A 15,799-nucleotide genomic window follows, 5' to 3' on the forward strand; every position below is an offset into this window, starting at 1 on the left:
ATGTGGCTATTTTTTACTTGTCATGCTGAAAAGGAATTCACTGAATACACAATATATTTATGGTGGTGTTCCATCATCCTGCTATTAAGTAGCCCTATTGAGATGAGGACTAGGCGGAGAAGGAATGAATGAGCCTGATCCCTGTGTCTCATACACATACAGGAAACCGAGAGAACAGGCAGATGTGGTGGCGTCGCTGTAGTTAGAACAGTCTTCCCACCTTGTGGTAGCAAAGTGAACTGTAGCTGCCTGCATGAGAGCGTGAGCGAGCGAGTTGGGGGGGAGAGAGCGACACAGAGAGATGGAATGAGAGAGAGAGGGAGAGAAAGGGCGAGAGAGAGGGAGTTTAAACTAAGAGCTATGTTTTGGGACAAACTAATCTGCTAGAGAGCAGTGTGAGGATCGGAGCGCATTGTGTGAGCGAGTGTGCGGTGGACAGATAAGGGAACAAGCCCGCCAGCCCGACTGCTTGTTTTAATGTGCAGACTGGGGAGATAAAAAAAATATTGACTCTTCAGTCGTGTGCCGAGACCCTGGGCACAAGCGCCACATACACCAGAGGTGTACCACATCCACCAGAGGTGTACCACATCCACCAGAGGTGTACCAAAAAAGGGGAAAAGGGGACAAAAATCTGACACTAAACAGATATTATAGAGGATTTTTTCCCCGTTTTTTAATTGATTTATTTTTTATTTATTTTTTCTTGGGACTGACTCCCATTTCCAGTAGAAAGAGGGAGACAATAACTGAAGGAGAGCCCTTAGAAAATAAGAAAAGGACGAAAAAAAGCATTGACTACAAGATGTTCGAAATCAGCCGAACTCTCAACGCTGCTTTGTTGAGCAATGAGGTAAAGAAATTGGCTTTGTTTCTTCTCACCTCCCCAGTGTATGTGCTGCCTACCATTCTGTGTTGTGTATTATTGTGTGTGTACATTTCTGTGCTCATGGTTTAAGTGTAAAGACGCAGGGTTGATTAATGACCAAAGCTTAGCCTATTAGCCAAGCTCGATGGTTGGTAGTAGAAAAGGATCACTACGCTTCTCACTCATTCTTGCTTGCAGTAACAAATGGGATGCTAGGTGGCTGGCTGTTTTTATGTGACCACTGTTTTATTTCCCCTAATTTACCCAAAGCAAGGTAGCTATCAATGCTAAGCTTGCTTGAGGAATCGCCCATCTTGGGCTCAAAATGTGTGTACGTGCATATGTGTATGAGCGTATGATTGTGTGCTTGTGTGTGGGTGTGTGTGCATATACACACAAGCTTGTGTGTGAGTGCATAGTGTACTGTGATTGCCCTCCTCTTCCCCCCTCTCTTCTTTCGTCTCCTCACTCCCGCTATCCTTTGCCATTCTGTTTCTGTCCTTCCTACCTTCCGTTTCTGTTCTTCCTTTCTCTCCCTCTCCCCCTCTCTCTATCTGTGTGTGAGCGTGCACTCTGTGAGCAGCATCTCAAGATGATGGTGCGGTACCCCCAGCTCTCGGGACTAGCCACTGCTGACGGCTCCGTCCCTGAGAGGCTCTCGCCGCTATTTCCCAGGGATCTCCCATCCACCCAGATGGGGTCCAGGTCACTTTTGGTAAGAGGATAGACAGAAATATCTCACTCTTAAAACACTAACAGGAGGAAAAAGACAAAGCGAGAGAGAGCAGTAGAGAATAGATCAATTTAGGAAGATGACTATCCCCAGGAATTGTATTAGCAGCTATTTACATGCTTGTGTGTGCTCAATAATATCCGCCTACTCTGCCTTATTTAACCCTCTGTCAATCAGTCCGTTATCTTGGGAGTAAGAGCGGCAGAGTGAATTTTCAGCGTGTATGAATTCAGTGTAGCAGCCTCACTGTGTGCGTAGTTTGCCAATGCCTGCATCTCGATGTGCATTTTGTATGTGTGTAAGCTTATCTGTTATGTGCATGGACATAGTTACTGCAATATTTATAAACAATTTATTTTTAAACCATTTTTTATTATCTGAAACAGATCAAATTAGAATATGGAAATGAGTATGTAATATGGCGTCAGGTAATAGTTTTTCATTGAAAAGTGTGGGGTTGTGTACATTACTACATTACTACATTACTACATTCACCATGTTGACACTCGTAACTGCCAGATGTGATGTGCGGCAACTTAATACACAGGGCTACTGCAAGAACAATGAAACCTTGCTACAATTATGAAATACAGTAAAACATAAATGTTATCTTTAATACCTGATGCTCTGTATGGACAGAATATACAAGTATGGATATAGTGTAGTTCAATAGTTTTACTTTTTCTAACATTTGTTTAGACAGGGTACTGATCTGATTTCTTTATGTAATGAAGATGGTGGCTTTTAGTGGCAACTAAGTCAACCTGAAGTTAAACCATAACGATATATTAACAGTTAAATGATGTGCGTAATGAGAAGAGGTAGCAGCAATGCACCTACATTAAGTCTGGTCTTTTAGATCATTTATTCCAGTCTTCCTCCTTATTGTTAGAACGTGAGTCTACAGTATGTGCTGTTTATAATGTAGTGTAGTTCAAGGGGAAGAGAGGCATGAGAAAACCCTCACTGGAAAACGTTGAGAGAAAATCCCTTACTTGGTGCATTAAATCTACATGAAACTGTGGGTGTCTAATCTGTGATGGGCTCTCATTCGGCTTCCCTTCAAACAGGCTCAGCTTCCCACCCTAGAGCTTTCCTGAATTTAGCAGAAATCGTTGTAATGCTGACAGCATTGAGGTCTGCTGTTGACTGTACGCGAATGCAGAGGAAATGTTTGGTCATCCATAAAGACTTAATATTCTTATTCACCTGGCAGAACCGTCTGATTCACTCACACACTATTTCCGCATACACAGTCATGCTATCTAGCTACCTGTAAAGAATCCCAGTAGTTATACTGCTGAGGAAATATAAACTTAAATTGCATATGACAAGTAGATTGATGCTGTAATTTCTCTTTCACATATAACAATAGTACCACACAGTGCCTTAATTTCTTCTGAAATGAAAATGTAATAGTAAATTGTAATAATAGATAGTGAGGTTATGGCAAGTTATTAAATCAACTCTTATAAGCCTTTTAATTGCAACACGTGAAAGTATTTTGCATTTGGGTTAGCTAAAGAACTTGATGTGGATGTTTGTATTCATTTTCATTATATCTGACTGAGTAGGCAGACAGTTCTAAAGCTATGATCAGAGTAAACGCAGACCCTGTTTCTATGTGATCCCGAAAATGCACAAATACGATGCTACTTCCTGTTAAAATAAATGTGAATACATGAGTTGTATGTAAATCAGAATATATGAGGCGTGTCTGGGATTCTGATTACCCTGGTTAAAACTGACCATCGTTACAATGATTAATGGTACCTTCATTAAGCACAGCTAGATCATTTGCATACATTAGATAAATGTGCTGGAAGATTGTTGAGGCTTTGCTCTTGGAGAGCTGGATTGTTTTATTCTTTTGGTGGATGCAAGGCATAATAATATGATACCAGAGACCAAAATGTTTAGCTCTTGATGTCTGAGCTGTCTTACGGTGTGAGCTGTGTAATACCACTGTATGGCTATGCTTCAGTATGAAATCAAAACAGAACGATTGACAAAAGGAAATCAAAAGCTATAATAAAAAGTTGTTATTATACTGGTATGATACTGAACACCTTCAAATATATTTCAAGGGAATCCAGTATAGCAAAGTAATAAAGCAAAATACAAAGCTTGCTAAATGGCTACAGTCTAGAACAATGTCCCTGTAGTCCAGGCAGCCATTTGTCAGGCTCTAGGTGAGCTAGAGAACATTGTGTTTAAAAGGATGTCTAACATGTTCTAGAACTCTACTGAGTTTTCTATCAGAACCAATGGATCCAGCCAACATAGACTGGGAGGAGAACACGCCATTCAGAATAGCAGCCATATTGGTTGCTATGAATGGTCCAAGAAGTTCAGCATGGATAGTAGTCAGAGGCATATATGGGTGAGGAATAAATTAAGATTTCTTAACTGTCTGTTTTGAATGCCGTTCATTTGTGAGCCCCTGATTACTGTCGTCATGCAGCTGTTGTTTTTCATAAAACGCTGTGCTTTCTTTGGTAACTCCATTCTTCAGTAAAAAAAAAAAAGGTTAGATTTACCTTAACTCATTTAAGGCATTGTCACAACAAACAGAAGCAAGACGAGTAGAGGGAATTGTACAGCAGTTGGCAAAGGCATATTGGCACCCCATAGATTGTAAGGGTCATCTCTATTTCACAACAATGATTAGCTCTTTCCATCTGCCGCTTCCATCACTTCCTCCTTCCCTGATTGCAGTGTTTCTCTGGTTAATTTACCCCAGGAAATTAGTTAATTTAAGCTCCACAAGTCTGCCTTTGCTGTTACACAAACAGGTGCAATATACAGAGGCATGTATCATCTCTGAGAGAGGCAGCGCACTGTGCCAAGTAGGTAGAATCCCCCGCCTAACTGCGACACAAAATCATATCTCAGATACAAAGGCCATAGATTGATATTGATTAACTTACAGGCGCATAATTTTAGGATTTACTATCGGTGAATAATGAAATTAAGAAATAACCAGGATTTGTTTAATGGTGGATTTGGACCAATATTGAGTGTTAGTGACCAATATTGAACTGAATGAAGATCTCAATTCATAACATGTCAATACCAACATGATTCATTGAACCATATGGGTTCATCGGATTTAGATTATTTTTTTAAAAGAGCAGTATGAGTAAGAAAGAGCCAAGACACACAATCACTCAGTGTGTGGTTGTCTGAAAATAAAGGAATGCTTCCTTTTTCAGCAGAGGTACCAGAACCTTGCTCAATCATATGTGGCTAGGTTAATGCGATTTGGCAGAGCTCTCTTCAGTTTTAGGTAGAAAAGTGCTATTTCTCCTGCAGGTCAATCAGCGGTCATCTGCATACAGCTGCAGAACTACAGCCCATCTCAACTGCGGCACAGCGGTTAACTACATATAGGCTGTGGAACATCTTATCATAGATTATTGTAGTGTGTGTCCACAATTTTTATTATTATTATTATTTTCTTATTTCACCTTTATTTAACCAAGTAGGCCAATTGAGAACAAGTTCTCATTTACAACTGCGACCTGGCCAAGATAAAGCAAAGCAGTGCGACAAAAACAACAGAGAGTTAGACATGGGATAAACAAACATACAGTCAATAACACAATAGAAATATCTGTATACAGTGTGTGCAAATGAAGTAAGAAGGTAAGGCAATAAATAGGCCAATAGTAGTGAAGTAATTACAATTTAGCAATTTACACTGGAGTGATATGTGCAGATGAGGATGTGCAAATAGAAATACTGGGGTGCAAAAGAGTAGAAAAACAAAAACAAATATGTGGATGAGGTAGGTAGATAGATGGGCTATTTACAGATGGGCTGTGTACAGCTGCAGCGATCGGTAAGCTGCTCTGACAGCTGATGCTTAAAGTTAGTGAGGGAGATATAAGTCTCCAACTTCTGTGATTTTTGCAATTCGTTCCAGTCATTGGCAGCAGAGAACTGGAAGGAAAGGCGGCCAAAGGGGTGTTGGCTTTGGGGATGACCAGTGAAATATACCTGCTGGAGCGCGTGCAACGGGTGGGTGTTGCTATGGTGACCAGTGAGCTGAGATAAGGCGGAGCTTTACCTAGCAAAGACTTAGAGATGACTTGGAGCCAGTGGGTTTGGCGACGAATATGTAGTGAGGACCAGCCAACGAGAGCATACAGGTCGCAGTGGTGGGTAGTATATGGGGCTTTGGTGACAAAACGGATGGCACTATGATCGACTGCATCCAATTTGCTGAGTAGTGTGTTGGAGGCTATTTTGTAAATGACATCGCCGAAGTCAAGGATCGGTAGGATAGTCAGTTTTACGAGGGTATGTTTGGCAGCATGAGTGAAGGAGGCTTTGTTGTGAAATAGGAAGCCGATTCTAGATTTAACTTTGGATTGGAAATGCTTAATGTGAGTCTGGAATGAGAGTTTACAGTCTAGCCAGACACCTAGGTATTTATAGTTGTCCACATATTCTAAGTCAGAACCGAACAATAAGGCTGTTCGAGAATATGCTGAGCTACTTGAATAGTTACATGCTTACTACATGCTAATTACGCCCATAAAGAAACTGTTGGGTCAGGTGGCCTGTGTGGTATAGGGTATGCTTTGTCAGCTTCTTGTAAAGAACCCAGTAACTGTCCAATGAATGCCAATCACACTGATCGTGTCAAGTCAATGTCATCATAATTGATTTCGGAGCCGGCTGTGGTAGCTACTGTACTGTGTTCCTGCGTGGCAGGCAGGGCCGGGAGGGTAGGCTGGCAGTGCCACACTGAGACGGGGGCAGTGCTGCAAGGGGGGCCTGGTGAGCAGCAGCTGAGCCAGTGTCCCGCTGGGAGCCGTCACCGCTGAGTGGAGCAGGTGTCTCCAGCCAGACAAAAAGCTTCCCTAAGCCAGAGGGGAGGCAGGGCCGACCACAGCACTGTGTGCCCCGCAGAGGACAGGTGGCCCACTCTCTCTCTCGCCCTCTCTCTCTACTCCTTCACAGTGCCTCCTCCAGGGGCTGTCTTTTAATACCCAGCCACCCTATTGTGTAACTTGTCCTCCGAGTACATTTAAGTGTGATCACATTAGCATGTTTCGCTAGCAATGTCACTGTCCATGGTGCTGAAGGTCCAGATAGATATACAGGGGGAGGTGGTTGTCATCCATAACACTTAGCGGAAGGGTCAGCTTTCTGAATACAGGCAGCCTGACCTGGAAGTAAGTCTGTGATTTCACCCGTAGAGGCGTTTGAAGACTAGAGAAACACAGAATACAATTATGATGATAGTTTGCAAACCAAGACTTTGAGAACAGAAATTGTAGTTTGACTGTTATGTCACAGTTCTTAACAACTTACAATAGTTTGAAACCACAAACTTTAATAGCAAACATTACTGCTTTTTCCTCTTACAACCCCCAAGAGCAGTTATATTGTGTTGATTAAACCGACATTTCATTTTAGAGCCACTTTTATTTACCGGTATGCTTACTGTAGCCATTGTTTCATGTCTAATCACAGTTATTTCACGGCTGTTAACAGAGTAATTAGAAAAGGAACAATGTTGAAAAGTTTGGAGAGAAAAAATGTAATTGTGTTGTCTTTATTGCCTGAGAGCGAGGTTTACTCTCGTCTGTGTACACACAGTAATGAATGTTACTGTTAATTAGAGTGGAACGGTGAAAGGGTATTGGGGAAAACAGACACAGCTTTATGCCAATCTCAGTCAACTGTTTCCGTACACTCAGTTCCAGCAGCATAAACATGGGCCACACCACCAACCATAACAAAGGAGGCATTACCCAGCTTGAGCCCCACTGACCAGTGTAGTTTACTATTGTAATCTCTCTTAGCTGACTGGGCTCAAAATCCCAAAACACAACACAAGAAGTGGGGTGGAATGGGGGCGCCCATGACCTGCGGATTCCATCTTTAATAAAAATAACAATGACGCTCTAGTCAAGATTATCTCCTCACAAAAGACACATTCAACCTTTTCAAGACATACAATTGAAGTGTCGATATTAGAAAAAAATGCCTTTTAATTTTATTCAAAATTGCATTGCACATTATGATGCATAAGAATATAAAACAAAAAAAATGGCAGTCAAATGGATGCACCTGCTATTCAAGAGCAAATCAGTATCGGGCCTCCATCTTAAGAGTAGAGATTCAAGAATGCATAGCTCACAGCTTACTGACCGTTGGTGAAGTAATAAATGTAGCCAACACCTGAGCAATAGGCTGTGGCTGAATCTTGACATCTTTTTTTAGCACATCCCTTTTATTGATTTACTAATTGTTTGGGAGCTAGAGAGTGACTGCTGCGGTCATGAATAAATGATATGTGCCTGACGTGTACATTACTGAGGAAGACCTGCGAGGCCAGGCATTACTTCCTTAGACACATAGCGGTTCTCTTCACAGCCCTGGGAAAGCATCATCCCTACTAGTTTTCCAAGCCATTAATAATTCATCCTTTCTAACAGCAGCATTCAGGTTTAAATGTGTTACCATGGAGTCTTCCTAGAACATCAGTGACAAGACTCTAAAATAACCCAATTTAAAGCAGGAGAAAAGCGTATTTATGTATGGTAATTATTCCTTAAGGTATTCTTCTCTGCTGCGCTCTCCATTCTCCATTTCTTTACTCTCCTTATCTCGTTCTCTATCCTCCTGAGAAAGAGCATGTGCGCGTGTGTGGGATGGGTGGGGGGGGGCTTGTTTTTTTAGAGCAGTGTTTCCCAACTCCAGTCCTCGAGGCAGGTTGACGTTTATTGTCATGAGTCTTGCCCTGGAGGCAGAACGGAGCGGTTTCCACTGGATGGGCCAGCTACAAAATAAAAAATAATGAAAACAAAAATGTGCTTTTTGATCTTAATTGAAGGTAAGGGTTAGGCATAAGGGTTAGCAGTGTGGTTAGGGTTGGGTTTAACATCAGATTTTATGACTTTGTGGCTATACCAGCTAGAGCTGCCTCCAGTACATGAGTAATCTCAATAAATGGCAACCTACATCCTCAAGTGCCCCCAACACCACACACTTTTGTTGTAGCCACAGAAAAACACACCTGATTCAGAGGGCTGTATTCATTCCTTTCATAGCTACAGTGTAGAAACACAACATCATTTATTAATGCATTGCATTTGATCAAACATAGGTCTACGCCTATCTAAACAAGGGGTTTTCTTGTTTAATAAAACACAGCTACTACAACACACAAGGTGAAGCTCTTCGACAAGGATATATGCTGTTAAACTAAAATACTGCAGAGTTAGGCTAGCATTGTGCACTCGCTTTCCTACTAGCATCATAAGGAGGAGCAGTAAACCATGAAGTGACATTTAGAAAGACGAAATGTGCAGCGTGGGCATGTTAGAAGGGCTCCAGTGCTCTGAGGCAGGCAGGCAGCACAGCGAAGGGCTGGGGCCAGGCAGGAGAATGATTCCCCGCTCTGAGGGGAGGTGCTGATTAAAGCCCCAGCCAGATGGACCGCAGTGGTCACCCTCAGAGCGTGGGGGTACCCCGACTGGGATCAAACACAGAGCAGGCCGCCCCACAGCCAACCACTACACCACCATGACAGCACTCGCCACACACAATGGCAACACAGACGCCAATAACGATGAGGGGCAACACTGGTAATGACGAGGGGAGAAAGCAACGTGTCGTTGCAGTTGAATGTCATTTATGAAGCGGCAACACCTCTGTAATCCAAATGGACTGTAATCCAAGGTCTCCTGCTGTGATTGCACCATCCGAGCCAGAATACATGTCAACCATGCAAACACCCCTGTGCAATCTTACAGCCCTCTCATTTCAGTTAAAGTTATTGGGGCCTAAGTCCTTGCTTCCAAACAATTTTTTGGAAGTATATACTTAAGATGTAGGCTACCTTGCTGTGGTTCAGTATTTATAAAACAAAGTTCCTTTGGTGTGGCCACTGCTTTTTGTAATAACTACCACTGCTATTGAATTGTAATAACTGTCTTACTACCTGTATTTTGTGACGTGGCCATCTCTCCATATACAGTATGTGGTTTTCTCCCATCACATTCTGTTCCACAGACAGAGATATCTTAGGCAGGTAGACAAGCCATGTCACTTCTTAACTCTAAAAGCTCCAGCTACACTGAACAAAAATATAAACGCAACATGTTAAGTGTTGGTTTCATGTTTCATGAGCTGAAATAAAATATCCCAGACATTTTCAATCCGCACAAAAAACATATTTCTCTCACATTTTGTGTACATTTGTTAACATCCCTGTTAGTGAGCATTTCTCCTTTGTCAAGATAATCCATCCACCTGACAGGTGTGGCATATCATGAAGCTGAATAAACAGTATGATCATTACACAGGTGCACCTTGTCCTGGGGACAATAAAAGGCCACTCTAAAATGTGCAGTTTTGTCGTACAACACAATGCCACAGATGTCTCAAGTGTGCAATTGGCATGCTGACTGCAGGAATGTCCACCAGAGCTGTTTCCAAAGAATTGAATGGTAATTTCTCTACCATAAACCGCCTCCAATGTTATTTTTGAGAATTTGACAGTACGTCCAACCGGCCTCACATCCGCAGACTACTTGTATGGCGTTGTGTGTACGAGCGGTTTGCTATGTTTAACGTTGTGAACAAAGTGCCCCATGATGGCGGTGGGGTTATGGTATGGGCAGGCATAAACTACGGACAACAAACACAATTGCATTTTAATCGATGGCAATTTGAATGCACAAAAATACAGTGAGAATTAATGTCTTGTTGAGAAGTTTCTCTTAGGTGGTGATATGAGTATGAGTTGAAATGGAAATGATTCATGTCCAATGACATGGAAAGATAGGTATTTACCGGAGAAAAGTTTCTCATGCAGTTTTAGGAGCTGAGTAAGGATTTGGCAGAATGCTTGTCTGTCGTCTTAAACATCAAAGATAACAGAAGCCAGTCCGGATGGCCAAATGTAGATTTGTAATTGATGCCTGATGTCTCGGAGTAAGCAATGCTGAGTTTGTCACACTGTATCGAGACAAAAGGTCTGACCCAAATTTGTTGATTTGTTACGGATGCAGACTGGACTTAAGCCAGGTAAGTGATGATAATCAATCTGAGTTGCACGGCCAGGTGCAGCCAAAACTTCGATACAGGAAGTAAATGGATTCTTCAAGGGAAATCAAAAAGAGCTACGTAAGCTCCTGTATACGGAGGAGAATACAAAACTGGGTGTCATTAAAAATAGTCAGCTAATTTATGAGGAACGTACTGTACTGGGATTTTTCCATGACAGGCCCAGTTCCATGGAAAGTGTATGATGAACAGAATGTTTTTGAGGTCTATCTTTCTTTGCCAAATCAGGCATAAATGGGCTAGAAAAGCAGGCAGGGGAGGACACTTTCAATCCGGTTAGTGTCCCTCATAGGAAATGTCACAGCACGGGCTGGAAGAGGCGAGGCCTCCTGTTAGCAAAGCTGAGGATCTAACTACAGGCCCAGTGTGACATGCTAATTAATCAAGGACTGTTGACCTTTCACTGACCTGGTTTTCTGGTGGTCATTCAAATAGCATTGTGAAAGTCACCATTTCATTACAGATCACTTTTTTATTCTTTAAAATCAAAGGGAATTTCGGATTTATTCGTAAAAATATGGATGTCCATGGATGAATGTAACAAATTCTGAAATCTATTTTGTTTATTCAAAGTACATGTATGGCATTGAGCACAGAGGGTTGGTACATGTATGGCATTAAGCACAGAGGGTTAGTTACATGTATGGCATTGAGCACAGAGGGTTAGTTACATGTATGGCATTGAGCACAGAGGGTTAGTACATGTATGGCATTAAGCACAGAGGGTTGGTACATGTATGGCATTAAACACAGAGGGTTGGTACATGTATGGCATTAAGCACAGAGGGTTGGTACATGTATGGCATTAAACACAGAGGGTTGGTACATGTATGGCATTAAACACAGAGGGTTGGTACATGTATGGCATTAAACACAGAGGGTTGGTACATGTATGGCATTAAGCACAGAGGGTTGGTACATGTATGGCATTAAGCACAGAGGGTTGGTACATGTATGGCATTAAGCACAGAGGGTTGGTACATGTATGGCATTAAGCACAGAGGGTTGGTACATGTATGGCATTGAGCACAGAGGGTTGGTACATGTATGAGCATGACATATTGAAACTTCTTACAATGTTAACAGTTCTTGACACATTTCAGGTGACACCAACACTTTGCTATTTTTCAAATAAACCTGTAATTATTCAGAGTGAAACATGAGTCGAACACACTGGATCTAACAGGTAGATTGCTTTGACTTAAATGAAGTTGACACTATAAGACTGTCTGCTGCATGCCTACACTGATTCCATACTAACTACATACAGAAGAGATATCTTACAATGTTGCTATTCTAACTGCAAAAATCAAGTCTACAATATGTGTGTGTGAGAGAGAGAGAGTGCGTGTGTGCGTGCGTGTGTAGTCAGCAGTAACATTTATAAAAATCATTGGTTGAAACTCAAGTCAGCATTGAGCACCGATCCCTATTTGCATCAGCAGAAAAAAAATATTCACTGGATGTTAATCCGTGGAGCGGTTTTGAGTGGGAGGGGTTTAGGGTGAGTAGGGAGGACAGGAGAGAGCAGGCGGAGTTCATGACAATTAGCCAGATGCTGGTCTCAAAATTAGCAGGCTTTCAGCAGAGGCAGCAGCCATTCTGGTGGGGCACTATAATTAGGGCTTCAGCAATCGGTGTGTCAGGTCGGAGGTACTTTGGGAACAAAGGGTGTGAGAGAGAGCGTCTGGGCATGTCCAGGCAGAGACAATCAATGAGACGGGCTTTACATTGCTGACTGCACCGTTGGCAATCCTCCTGGGTTAGGGCCAGTAAAGCTTTCCACTTTAAAAAAATGGAAGCATAATTTTTATTTTTTTTACATTCCAGAATAGTCTAAATAGATTAGCCTGTACAGTACAGTACATAAGGCTAAAGCTGAATTCACATTTATTTTTATGCAACATCTTACAAAATCCCAAAAACTAAATTAGACAAAATTTGATAGATTGTACCTTCCTTATATTTGTCGCGCAAACACGCACACACATACAGGGCTGTGATGATTATGTAATTTTGAGTAACAATGAATTGTCAAGCTAATAGTCGCTGTTATTGTCATACATTTTATTTTTGTTTAAAAATGTTTTGAGCTCGTAATGTATCATAATGGATATTTGAAAATGAGCTATGACACACCTAATGAATACAATACAGCTTTGGTGACACCCGTCTCAAAAGTGAAAGGTTTTGACCACTTGGAGCCTCTCCTCTTGACCATGCCATTCTGCTCCTATAATGACCAACCTTATCCCTTTCGTGTAAAACTGAAAAACTGCTATTGGGTAAACGATATCCACTTGAAAATAAAGTATAATTATTGTTATAACGGTTATTTTCCTTAGTTCACGGTTATTGTTAATCATTGTCGGTTACATGATTATACGATTATTGCCAGCCCTACACACACACACACACACACACACACACACACACACACACACACACACACACACACACACACACACACACACAGTGTATATAAAGAGCCAAAGCCCAAGGGAGGGAAACCTTCCTGCCCAGCAACCCTAGTGACTGAATTCTCCCAGCATGGGTGGCATCCTATTTAGAATCTCTGAAACAGCTCACTCCATCTGTCTTCAGGCAGCCAACCTTCAGGCAGCCAACCTTCAGGCAGCCAACCAATATGTAGCACTGCTTTAAGACCCCATTCACTCTCATCCATCACATTCTACAGTATTTATTAAAACAACGTAAGAAAATAATTTGGTGAAAAAAAGCAAGTACAATAGAGGATATTTAGGATATTTTCAATATTTTGAGTTATTAAGGATGTTGTGCGTAGACAAGAATCTTCTTCCTGGAGCGCCTTTACTGCATACCTATTATTTCAACAGTTAAAGTTCTCTGTAATCAAAAATAAAAATGATTGTTTTTCATCTGTGTTATGTTCTGATATTTACAGCCAAGAATTAAAAGGTGGCAATAAAAGCATGGTGCCAGAGAGAATATTAAAGTCAGTGAGGCGGAGAATTATTTCCCAAGCTTGCACAGAATGCAATGAATTCTAAAAGGTCAAGTCAGAAGAATAAAAGCGATAGAAAACCTAGTCTAGTATTAATTGCAGGTTTCTAGACTGAGAAGCATTGCACCAGAAAACTCCCGAAACAAAAGGCAGTTGGTATGTGATATTGTCCCTGGCAGTAAGGGATAGCAGAAGATACCACACATAATTAAAATAACTCCAGCAAACACGTCCATTCGGGAAACATCCGAGTCCTGTTGATTCCTAATTGAGGGTGGCAAGGCTTTAGCCGTAGCTTTAATTAATGCTCATTAGTATTTCAAGCACATTGTTGTGCATGGCTTTAGTACTCAGTGAGGTGGAGGGGCCAGAGGTGCAGTGGGGAGATTGGAGAGCTTCAAAGCTCTTCCTAGCAGTTTCTCACTGTGGGGAAATTCTGTGCCCTGTGAAAGTTGACCAACGTTATTGGTCTCTTCTCATTGTCACTATGCATGTAAATACTGTATATGGATTTTATACAGTGTACTACCACTGTACGTGTACAAATATACATACAGTGCATACATATTATGTGCAGATATAGTATGTATAGCATGCATTCATAAAGAAAATACATACATTGTCTACTTTACATATTGAGAAATAAACACTTGAGTCATTCCAAGCCCACGTCCACACCAAAAAACTCCTGAAAATGTTTTGGGCGTATTATGGATTAGGTTAACAGTGCTGCAGCGTTTTGTTGGCTGTCAAGAGCTCTGTGTGATTTGCCATCAGCGCTCGTTCAGCTGGAGATTGGTGAACTCAGCCAGAGGTTAATGGACTTACTCAAGTTAGTCTGCCTGCCATGAGAGCCACCTCCTCCTAATTGAATAAAAGAGGACCAGCTAGATGTCTCTGGTGTCTGGAATAAAACAATGTACTGTAATGACGCAGTGTTGAACAATGGATAAAATAGCCCTACTGCTGCCTAACACACATGCAAATGCTGTAACAAAACATTGGGCAGTAACAAAACAACCACACAGCAAAGTGTAATATACTGTGCCATGTCAACTAAATGAATTAGAGTATGCAGGTGCTTGCTCTCCTTGTCGCTGAGTCTGGGGCCAGCTAAGGTAAATCGGGTATTTTATGGCCTCTCTGGTCACTGCAGCTCTCATACCAAAAGCTATTCTAATCAAATCAGACTATCCCCAAGAGGATGTGGCTGCTAGATTAAGGTAGATGAGGTATAGAACATACTGTATACAATATGTATTGTTATTGCATCTAAAATACTGTATAAAATATGCATTGTTATTTTATCATTGTAAAATCTAGTTATGAATTATTGTTTGGCCTACATCGAATCATATCTGTGTGTTGGAGGCCACATTGAATACATTTATGGAGGCATTATCATAATGCAAAGGTGGCATTACTGAAGTTTATGTTTGAGATGTGGCATGTACTGTAGTTAACTTGGGCAGGGTAGGGTTGACAGGACTGCAGTAGTACAGGGATGTCAAATGTTCAGGCTGCTGCACAGACACTATGGAGGCTCTAGTCTAGAGCGGCCCGGTTACATTGTGTTTGAGAAAAAATGTTAACTCTCAAATATGTCATTGTTGCAATAGTTTGTGAGTAGGCAACATAGAATCATGCTAAATGATTTTATATTGCGGTAATTTTCCTAATGTGGGCAGTTTGTGTTACTACCTCACACTGGTCCAAAGGCCGGCAGATGGTGATGTTGAGTGGTTTCATCTTACCGTCCAAAGGGAATGCATGCAGCTGGCTATCCACTCGTATCCCCCACGGACCGGTTCGTACATAAAACATTCTCCATTCAGGCTGCAAAGGCTTCGATTTCCTCCTGAACTAGATTCAATGGCGACAAGGTGGGGAAAATATTAATACATTCTTTATGAAACACCATTTTCCACCACCATGCTAGAGTGACTAATGAGGGAGAGGCTATACGGACACACCTGGTGCCCAAATTGCTGACGTATGTCACACAGCGAGAGTAGAGTGGAGACGAACGGATTTGGTTTAGTCAGTCATTTGTCCTGATGAGCCCTTCCCAGCTAGCTAGCTAATAGATGTGGCTAGAAACTTCAGCGAGAATTAGATACTT

General features: G+C 41.6%; 1 protein-coding gene across 7 annotated transcripts in view; it reads left to right on the top strand.

The window, feature by feature from the left end:
* Positions 1-302: 302 nt before the first annotated feature.
* The window catches only part of elavl4 (ELAV like neuron-specific RNA binding protein 4), a 72,238-nt gene continuing 56,741 nt past the window's right edge, over positions 303-15,799 (top strand). The window contains exons 1-2 of one of the 7 annotated variants that reach the window (XM_082956856.1): positions 303-853; positions 1,452-1,583. In XM_082956856.1, the coding sequence (XP_082812982.1) occupies positions 806-853; positions 1,452-1,583 (180 nt within the window). In that variant the 5' untranslated portion in view covers positions 303-805. Of the gene's footprint in view, positions 854-1,024; positions 1,584-15,799 lie in introns of those variants that run through there. The other 6 variants (XM_082956860.1, XM_082956857.1, XM_082956855.1 and 3 more) reach the window with 6 other exon arrangements.

This window comes from Salmo salar, chromosome 10, assembly GCF_965601325.2.
Source record: "Salmo salar chromosome 10, fSalSal1, whole genome shotgun sequence".
Classification (NCBI taxonomy): Eukaryota; Metazoa; Chordata; class Actinopteri; order Salmoniformes; family Salmonidae; genus Salmo; species Salmo salar.